This window comes from Hibiscus syriacus, unplaced genomic scaffold, assembly GCF_006381635.1.
Source record: "Hibiscus syriacus cultivar Baekdansim isolate YM2019G1 unplaced genomic scaffold, ASM638163v2 tig00111095_pilon, whole genome shotgun sequence".
NCBI classification, from domain to species: Eukaryota; Viridiplantae; Streptophyta; class Magnoliopsida; order Malvales; family Malvaceae; genus Hibiscus; species Hibiscus syriacus.
This window is the reverse complement of record NW_024062980.1, coordinates 1,304,924-1,315,656: the sequence shown is the minus strand read 5'-3', so window position 1 is coordinate 1,315,656 and position 10,733 is coordinate 1,304,924. Positions and strand designations below refer to the sequence as shown.

General features: G+C 32.9%; 1 protein-coding gene and 1 pseudogene across 1 annotated transcript; both read right to left on the bottom strand.

Annotated features, from left to right (window-relative positions):
- Positions 1–981: 981 nt before the first annotated feature.
- Positions 982–4,818, bottom strand: LOC120152606 (mitogen-activated protein kinase kinase kinase NPK1-like). The gene is given in 20 exon segments (XM_039164799.1): positions 982–1,110; positions 1,257–1,324; positions 1,419–1,735; positions 1,837–1,865; positions 1,868–2,046; positions 2,134–2,379; positions 2,468–2,514; positions 2,585–2,622; positions 2,625–2,637; positions 2,787–2,826; positions 2,992–3,092; positions 3,214–3,295; positions 3,385–3,467; positions 3,548–3,625; positions 3,700–3,780; positions 3,890–4,000; positions 4,083–4,148; positions 4,255–4,293; positions 4,379–4,496; positions 4,498–4,818. Coding segments are annotated over 20 exon segments (1,995 nt in total). The 5' UTR covers positions 4,671–4,818; the 3' UTR covers positions 982–1,024.
- A 1,868-nt stretch (positions 4,819–6,686) lies between these two features.
- Positions 6,687–9,812, bottom strand: LOC120152605 (annotated as a pseudogene).
- Between the last annotated feature and the right edge of the window lie 921 nt (positions 9,813–10,733).

Genomic DNA, 10,733 nt, shown 5'->3' with positions numbered 1-10,733 from the left:
AAACTTTTATCAATAATACTCTATCTCAATAAAATTATCATTTAATTTATATTGATAAAAATTTCAACTTAGATTATATTAATTTAAAATTTATCATTAACTTTATAAAAATAAAGTAAGAATTGAAAAAAAAATCAACAATCAATTTAAATAAGGACAGAAAGTAATAATTAGTTAAATTTGAAAATTGTTTCAAGGTATAATGTGGCATCATTTTAATGATGTGACATTTAATATATTATTATTTTAAAAATATGACATCGCATTACCACTTTAACTAATACGATATATCATCATTTTAGGTTATTTGATATATTATCACTTTAGGTGAAATAATATATCATATTATCATTTTATCGTTTTAGATGATGTGACACCAAACTATCACGGGAATAACATAACATATATCACATCATCATCTTAAATGACATGATATATGTATATGTCATCACTTTGATAATATGTCATATGTTACATCATTACTTTAGATAAAATGACACATAATCCATCATCGCTCGAGTGACGTGACACATTTACATTATCATTTTGGATGACGTGATATATCACATCATTATTTCAGATGACATAACACATACTAATTATCACTTTGAGTGACGTGATACGTATAATAACACATGCTACATTGTTGCTTTGAACGAAATGTCAAATATCACTTTAAATGACATGACGTACAGGAATGGACCGAAAGGCTCGTGTAGTCGCTTCTAAAAATTTAAAATTATTACATATTTTAGTTTGCTAGAAAACTACAGCATAATACAGATCGAAATAACTAGATTGTTTATTTTGCTGAAAAACTAGAGCATAATACAGCATGAAAGTTGCACTGCCATACTACTCAAGCATATGTATATGTTGTTAACGAGATTGTTCTGACTTCATTTTTCTTGAAATACATGAAAGATCATATAAATACACGATTTGGGTTTTTTAAGAAAAGTTGAATATACTCGCCAAAAATAGAATACATAACTGACAGCGCCATTGGTAACGTTAGGTACATTTACTTGCCAGAAAATGCAGATCGAAATTGTTCTGTTTGTCCAAATAGAAACTTATCCTTTGGAGATGATGTCTTCCGCAGCATCTCTGCAATAGAAATTTGGCTTGTTATGTATCCGAATTCCGAAGAGAACTAACTTCATCTGAATGCATATTAGCTTTTAACTAACATAAAACAAGCACACTCATAATAGGCTGGAGATTGAGATAATCAGATGAAAAGCATAACATACCTCGCTTCCTTTCGAGCTCTTGGTCAAGCTCTTCCTTCCACCTCCTTTGTCTCTCCGAAAAGCTCAGGCTGTGCAATTGCATTCGCAAGATTAGAGAATAGGACATGAAGATTTTACATGCAAACGTAAGCTAAAGCAGACTACAAAAAATTATTAGCAAACCTAGGACTAATAGTCTCCTGCTGCGCATTGAGCCCTTTCCATTCCCTGAGAGGTGGCTGAATTTCTTGTAAAGTTCGATCATGAACACCAGCAGTATTTGACAAATGGTTCTTATGACCCTTTGGGCTAACTATGTTGGCAGCATCAGCAACTGCTGAGAGTCTTCTGCTAGGCAGTCGCTTAGGCGACCTGCTTTTAGGAGGTAAGCTCAAAATATTTTCACTGTTTGCAGTTCCAACAAAAGTTGGAAGACTACCATTCAACGTGTTGTAGAACTCTTCGTACAGAGGAGATTGAAGCTTCTTCAGTTCCAGAGCCTGGTCAAATGATAATACGGAATTAGCTTCTTTCATAGAAGACTTCAAGGGAAACAAAATAAAAAATGAACGTAAAATCATCCATAAAGAAGGATCAATACCTTTTCATCCAGAAAGGCTCTAATTTTTATCTCGTAACTTCTTCATCATCATCAGCTGCTGGCAGTCCACACAAAAAAGTGAAACCGTTCTCCTTAGCAGACATTCCATGAGTGCCAGCAGCTTCTATTGTTTCACCCGAGGACAAGTTTACTCCACTTCGGCTTAGCTCAGAATTTTGGTCAAATTTGCATGGCCAGTCTTCGGTAGTTCACACATGGGATTAAAACTCTGACGCAAATAAACAATTAAGCAATTTAGTTCGAGCTAATTATAAAAATCTGAGAAGAATGGGGGACTCGCAAGAATAGTTCATTTCTTTATTCAAATCAGCAGATGCTAAAACAGTGCTGAAATTTACTGAAGTGCCAAATTCAAGATCATCATTGTCATCTATCTGACACATGCTATTGTCACAACTGTTTTCCTTCCAATAGGCTCCTGGTTCTGAGAATTTCCCAAGATATGCTGTAGAGCAACTGACACCACCCATTTCACAAACATCCTTTAAACCCATGCTTGTTGATCTGATCCCTGAATTTATTCTGTGACATCAATATTTGTAACCAACGATAAGTTCAACCCCTGTATAAAAAAATAAATAAACATAGCTCAAGAAATTTGGACACATACGAGCTCTTCAGGTTAAACCCAGATGCCATCTCCAGATTTTCAGGTTCCTGATAGATTAATCAGGAAGATCAAAAGAATAGAATATCAAATAACAAAGCTTAATACAATCAGACTTACCATAATTGAGCTACGAACTACATGTTCCTGATAGTTCCAGTCACAAAAGGGTGCTGCATTTATTTTGATAATGACGTTAAATTATAAGTGAGCAGAGTATTATTTATGTTGTCATATCGACGGCTAAATGCATGCATTACAACCAACATATGACTATTTTATGAAGAATTCAGGCAAAAACTGCTCAATAATTTCAAATTACCTGAAGCAAGTCTGATGCACTAGGTCTGAGTTCTGGCTCTCTGGCACCAAATATAAGGTTTGATTACAAAATTGAAATTATTAGGGAAAAGAAAGTTCTTGCAATTTATGCATGATTCACTATTTAATTGACCTTTTAAGAAGAAGAGAATGGGGAGAAAATATGGAACTCTTAACTACAAACAAAAATAGATAAAAGAATGTACTTTTGTAGGCATTTTAACAAGAAGTCTTTAGCCTCAAATGAGAGATGCTCAGGGATTGGTGGATGAGATTTAGTTGTCCCAATATGGAAGATAACAGCAACCTGAAAGAAACACAAGATCAGCATTCAAAATAAGGGAAAATCAAGCCTAGTCTGGTCAATAATTGGATTATTCTTATACTATCATTCTTATGACGGTTTTCTAACAGCTTCAAATACACACCTCCTGGTATTGTTGGCTCCATGGAGGCTTTCCAGTAGCCATCTCAATAATAGTACAACCAACACTCCATATATCAGCAGAGCTAAGAAAAAGAAGACCGAAGTAGATAAGATCCCAACATCAGATAGCAAGGATTACAATTATAAGCATGAAGTTACATGAATTTCTTACAATCTATGTCCTGTTCCAAGAATAACTTCAGGAGCCATCCAATATGGAGTTCCCTTCATTGACTTGGCTCCGTTTAATGTAGCCTGAAGAAGCAGAAAACCATCACTCCAAATGAATACCTTTTAAGGCATGGATGGAAAAGAAAGGAAAATAGTTTTCTTACCAACTCAACAACTTTTTTGGATGCACCAAAGTCTGCAAGTTTGATACACCCCTTGTTATCCACAAGAATATTTGCTCCCTGAATAAAAGCACATCATATCAAACAGATGCGTGTAACATGCAACAATTTTCAATGAAAACCAAATGAAGTACCTTGATGTCTCTGTGCACGATTCTATTCTTGTGAAGATATTCCAGTCCCAACAGAAGTTGTTTTGTATACATTCTTATAACCTGTTTTTGAGCAAGTATTCTAATTAACGAGTAAAATTATATCACCACCAGATAGTGGAAAAGTGAAACACCAAATATTCTAAAATGTAATCACAAAACAATAACTTACAGGTTCAGGGAAAGATCCAAACTTCCCCAAAAGAGATGAAATGGATCCACCCGGTACAAACTCCAATAGAATATTCAACGAATCGTTCTCCCTTGCAGTGCCCAAATATCTCTAACAAACATAAAAATAGTTAATGATGGCTTGTGGATTGCCCACATCAAATTTTAAATTGAATTCCAGAAATCACACTTACAACTATGTTTGGATGTGATAGATTCTGTAGTAGCTTCACTTCTTCTTCGAGCTCTCTAATTTGAGCCTACCCATAATCAATTCAATTAAAGAAACAAAAATAATGATTGTTTTATGATTCAATTTATAATTTATTCACACTTTCAAAAAATTATAAAAAATCATTTTTCTACCTGTGTTTTCTCCTTCGAAGCATTTGCCGCGATCAAAACCTTCATAAAAAAAACATAGTCAAGACAAATAAAATTTAAAACTAAATACAAAAAAGAAGTCACGACTCAATTGAGAGTAACTCGCCTGTTTAACTGCTAATAACTCGCCCGAGTCAAGATTCATCCCCATGTAAACACGACCAAAGGCGCCACTACCAATCAACTCGCCCTTCCGCCACCGGATCGGCGGAGCATCCGTTTTTTACAGGAGGAAGAGCGGGAGGCGCAGGTGACTTAGAAAACAAGCCGATTCGCGATCTACGAATGCTAGCGCCGAACTTCTCAACAAAGCATCCAAGTCCTCCACCGCCATCATCGCCGGACGTCGAAGACCTAAATACAAAGGATCGGCGAACCGATCCAACGAAGTCCTGCATTTAGGAAATCAATGTTTTTGTTTCCTCCGACTCAGAACCGTTTGCTCAAAGACTGGGATGTTTTAGGGTTTGAGGTAGAGTGATAGAGTGAAGAAAATTTGAAAGGAGAGGGAAAACTATCCTGTTTTCTTTTTGAATAAATAAATAAATAAATGGGCAAAATAATGGGTCTCGGGTTGAAGATTAAGTTTTCAAATATTTTGAATTTTTTATTTTTTTTTCTTTTCAAAAATGTTTTCGACCGTTATGCTTTCAGTCGGTGGGATAGACAGAGACGATCTTCTCCTATTTTTATGAATGGGTAAAAGTACACACTCTAAACGGTCTGGACCCTACTTGGGAGTTTGTTAATTATTAAAAATTATAAATAGTTATTTAATTATAAGATATTCATTTTGAGTCCCTCAATTATTAGAAGTTATAAAATGGTCACTCGACTATTTATATGTTCCAAACTCATTTTTTTGAATTTTTTTTATCAAAAAATTGACGGTCATATGAGTTATACGTTAACTTACTAATTAATGGATCTCACATTTTATAAGACGCGAGATCCACCAATTTTTTCAGATAAAGTCATTTAATATTGAATAAAAATAATAATAAATGTATGAAATTCGTTTTTCGTAAAACGTGATATATGACCTTACTTTTTGCATAATGCGAGGTATCCTACGTGGACAGTTTGTAGGTTATTTTTCTAATTAATCTAACATGAGGTTATTTCAATAAAAAATATTAAAGAAGGTTTTTAATATAATAACGCCAAATGAACATCGATGTTTACTGTGATTTTAGATGAAAGATTATTAATCTTGGAGATAATGTTGGAAGATTAAATATCTTTGGATGTGGATTCAACGCTAATTCTTACATAAATTCAAGAAATTTTCTTTTATAGAAAGCAACTAGTTTTATTAAAAATAGAAAATATCTAAATTCCAATGAAAATTACGTTTACTGACGTAAATTAAATTATAATTAGAACATTTTTATAACCATTGACACAAAAACTAGCCACCTAGATCACACAAGGACCATAAAAGTAAAAGGTTAAAAAAATCTAACCGATGCTCGAAAAAATTAAGATACAAACAAATATGACCGAATCGATAAACGAACCACAAAAGTGGATGAAACTACTGAAATACCACCGATAAATCGTAAATCAAAGTCAAATAACATGAGAAAATTATTCATGAGCGTAAAATGCGTATCCAAATCATTCCGATGGTCAAAAGCAGAGAAAACCAATATGATAACAAATAAGTGTCATCTTGATCAGTCATGGTTATGTCAAATCGAACCCTAAGAAAAAAAGATAAACAAAAACAACGGTCAAACGACTGAAAACTACCAAAAAGAAGAGAAAAACGTATTATAAAGGCATAGATAAACGTGTCATAAAGACATAGATAAACATATCACAAAGACAATACAATTCTTATTAAAAAAACTAAAAAACAAAAAGAAAAAATAACCGACGGTCAAAAACCAGTATCAAAACCGGTATCGCTACCAGCTAAATAAAATCAAAGAAAGAAAAAATTGATTTGATCTATAGAAATTGACACAAGTAAAGAAAGAAAAAAAGTAGAAGAGAGGGGGAGGAAGAAAACGGCTAAGGTTTTACACTGGCTCGACATACATAAATTTAAGACTTGGGAATTTGAAGAGGGAATGAGTTGTGCATTCTATGATTTATGTACATAATAGTAATAGTTTTGTAGCATAACAGCCTATTTGGGTTGCATATATATATCTTATCATGTTTGATTTATAACGATCACTAGCAAATTTGGATGTCCCGTCAACATGTGCCATCAGAAAAACCGATCGTGTAGTGAGTAGCAAGATACGCCACGAACGACTCTGCGAGCTATATCTCAATCCCCGTTAACTGATGCGAAACCGGGATAGCATCCGGCCGGCATATCAGTAGGGTGAAGATACGGGGGACTGTTAAAATCAAATTCCAGACACAATCAGTCACAAATGATGAAACCGGGTGCCAAATTTGGGAAGCTCAACAAGCTTTTATTAAACTAGAAGTTGAAGTCGAAGTTAACAAGATGTACAAGAAGAAAATTAGAACAAAGCTAGTTTTAAGAACAACATAAAGACTGATCCATTTCTCATAACCAAACAGTCATCTTTTCATTCTACAAGTAGTCAACACTCTTGGTATTCACATGGAGACTGATCCATTTGCTTCAACATAAATTCACGTGGATCCATAGCTTTAGGTACTAGGAGAAAGAGCTACTCTGTGGCAGCCACAACTGCTGGCCCCTCCACCTGAAATCCAACACCACCAAACATCATCAATGTTGATTGATGAATATAATGTGGTTTAAGTGATTCTTTACAGCCCTAGTTGAAATGAACAATGGGACCAATGGGACCAATGGGACCAAGGATGGACCGAGCCTCTACTAAAGATTTTTTACTTATATTTTCTTTAATAATATGTTTTCTCCCTTAAATTTTATAAATTCGCCCCTTGCCATAAAATACTACTCCCGTTCCTAAATGGGACCACAAGCGACAATCATTTATCACCAACAAATAGATATAGTATTATATGTTAGTGACTCCAGTTCATTAAAGAAACTGCATTTAAAAAACAAGTTAAAAAAAAATGATGTTACCTTAAATGTTGCACCCCATATCTCCTCTTCTTCAGCGGGAACAGCAGTTATCTTGTTCTTAGGATTCTCATAGCTTCTTATTTCCCCAACTGCCGTGGAGTAGAAACAGCCTGTAGAGATGAATATGAAGCTTGTGAGTTTGAAGTTTAACAAATCAGTTGGATAATGATAATAATAATAATAATAATAATAATAATAATAATAATAAAGGTGCAAAGTGAGGAATCCACCTTGAGGGAAAGAAGCAAGAGATTTGCCACAGGCACTCTAAGCAATTCAGCATTATCAGCAAAGGCCACATATCCGTCGGCAGTGATTCCCCAATAGAGAGGAACCTTGCCAAATTGATCCTGTCATTATCATACCACCTCATTTGTTGTTACACACCAACCATAATATTTAAGATCAAGTAAGTGAGACTTGTGTTACTCAGTCTTATTTATGATGAGAGTAGGTGAGACTTATAATCCATGTATGAACATACGCCAATGAAAGATTTTTATTAGTTGAGTGAACTTGTAAAAGTATAGGAATAAAAAATTAGTTTCAATAGAAAATACAAAGAAAATATATAAAAATATGATAATTTGAAGAAAAAAAATTATCCTCGGGTATGAACAGATTTTTCTAAACTTTTGGAGATTTTTTACATATTTATGTGTTGGATAGTGTCAGATACAAATATTGGAGAGATGTAAGAGAAATGGACTTACAGAAGCCACAAACAAAGTGGTGGTGGACTTGTCAAAGACAATGAAAGCAAAGCTCCCAATGAGATGGCCAACCACATGATTAGGAGGGTAAGGTGCTCTGTCCCGTAGAGCCTTGTAAGCTTCAATAACCAATATCACCTCGTTTGCTGACTTTGCAAGCCCATATTGCTGCTTCAAACTCCCCAAGTTATGAAGAGTCCCCTCAAACATGCAAAAGATTTCATCTTTCACAGCAAATGATCTGTGGCATGGATCAATACCCAATAATTACCAATCATTCAACTTCAGATCAACAAGACAGCATAATAATAGTTATTAACTAATCAAGGCCGAACGTAAAATTTTATACTAAGAAATGAATTTATAAAATTTTAGATGAACACAAACAAATTATATATGAAATTGAACATCCCGGTAATCCCTTAAGTCAATCTCTGATAATATATTTTATATTTATGTGATGACACTTTATTATATATTTGTTTGACATTACAACAAATACAAACCCAACATAAAATATCAAAGTGTAAAATAGATAGCTAGATAGAAAGATTGAATATGCTAAAAATCAAAATCCTATGGGATTTGGCTTTTTCTTATTAAAAATGACAAGGAATCACCTAAACCAATTTCTGAATAAACAAAAAGGAAACCAAAACTTCGAAATATATGATAATGATACGATATAAAAGCATAAAAATAAATGCATTAAATAGATTATTATAAAAAATATAAAACAAAGTACAATAAATAGGATCGTGATATGGAAAAATCTAAGGATAAAACTCAATGGAGGGCTTGGATACAAACATGGGTCCATCTAGCTTTATTCAAAGAAATGGAGTGCCTTCAAAGTTGGGATATAAAGGATAGCCCAACTAATGCACCATGTAATATTGCGGTATTACTTTATCAGAAGTGATAACTGATAAGATAAGGAAAAAAAACAAAGGAAAACATGAATTTTAAAATAATAAATATTGAGGTCAATTACTTGTTTATTCGCCTATTAGCAAAAAAAAAAATTATTAAAATATTTTATATAAATTATTTTTCTTCGCCTTAAAATAAGATATATATATTAAAAATATTAGATTCATCTGTTGATTCTAAAATTTTAAGAAAACGCGATAGATTAAATATCACTTCAACTACAAGCACTAATTAAGTTTTCAGCTATTTATTAATTAGATAAAATAATAAACTTCAATCTCACGTGAGATTCGAACCTTTAATTGGAAGGAAAAAAGAGGTCACGTTATTTATTTCATCGCCTCTCACATTTTTCAGTCTTTTTGTGTGATTTATCATCGAAACGATCATCAGCCAAAATCATTAACTTATTCGATCAAACTAATTACAGAAATTCTCAGTTCGTCGAAGCAGTCGTTTGATTTGAAACTACTCAAATTAAAGTTTTAATTCGAATAATATCTATTAAATTTTACTTCAAGAAAGAGATCCAGCACAGACAATATCATGTAACTATTAATTTACCTGGGCTGAAAAGGGGACTCGTTATGGTGTGAATAAGCGAATTGAGCATGATCTCCGATCTGCATGGACAACCACAGAGTTCGTTTCCAGGAACCGTTTCACCAGAGAAGCCGCCGATGTCTTAGGCGACGGATACGGCAGCCGGCCGCCACCAACTCGTCCGGCGGGGACACTATGGCACTGCTAAAAACTCCCAACATTTTTCTTCTCCCAAAAAAATAAAAAGAAAACCGACGATTTTGTTTTCTTTTGTCGGATAAATGTAAGCTTGTACAAGGAGAGCTCGAACATGGGGATGTCTCAGGAAAGGCGGGTTAATATACGGCTAATATACAGCATTACCGGATACATTAAAATGTATTTAATAAATTCGGTTTAGCGGTACCTATTATGTTGACAACTAATAATGTTTAGGTAGAAATATGAAAACTATAAAAAATTGGTAACCGGTAAACTTTGGTTATCGTATATCTATCCTTTTATAAAAGTGTCCTACTTTTAACATATCAAGTAAATTTTACCGGTTTTGTCATAATGAATCTGGTTTTGTCATATTTTTACCTGTTATATTGTAAATTATCTATCCTTTTATAAAAGTGTCCATTATTTCACTGTGAAAATATTATTATTATCTTTAGTTAATATTGTTAAATTTAAAATCTAAATAAATTTATAAAATATCAAAACAATCAAATAATTTTTGTGTAAATGAAATATTAAATTAATATTGTAGGTGGAAAACATGAAACACTATTAAAAAATTGAAACATAAATTACATAACTTTCAAAAAAGTATATATCATTTTTATAAAAGTGTCCATACTTATTTCACTGTTGAAAACATATTTATTATTATATTTGGTTAATATGTTAAATTTAAATTCTAAATAATATTTTAAAATATCAAAACAATCAAATAAAATTTTGTGTAAATTAAATTAAATTAATATTGTAGGTGGAAATAAAACACTATTAAATAAATTGAAACATAAATTACATAACTTTAAAAGCAGTTTTAAATCCTAAAAGTGTCGATACTTTAAGAAATATATCGATCCAAAACGATATACAGGTAAAAATATGATAAAACCGGTAACAAAATGATAAACCGTAAAATTAAAAGTGTCGATACGTTATATAAGGATCGACACTTTGTGAATTTAAAAGAGAAGCAGTTATAGCGCCTATAATGTGTCGATACT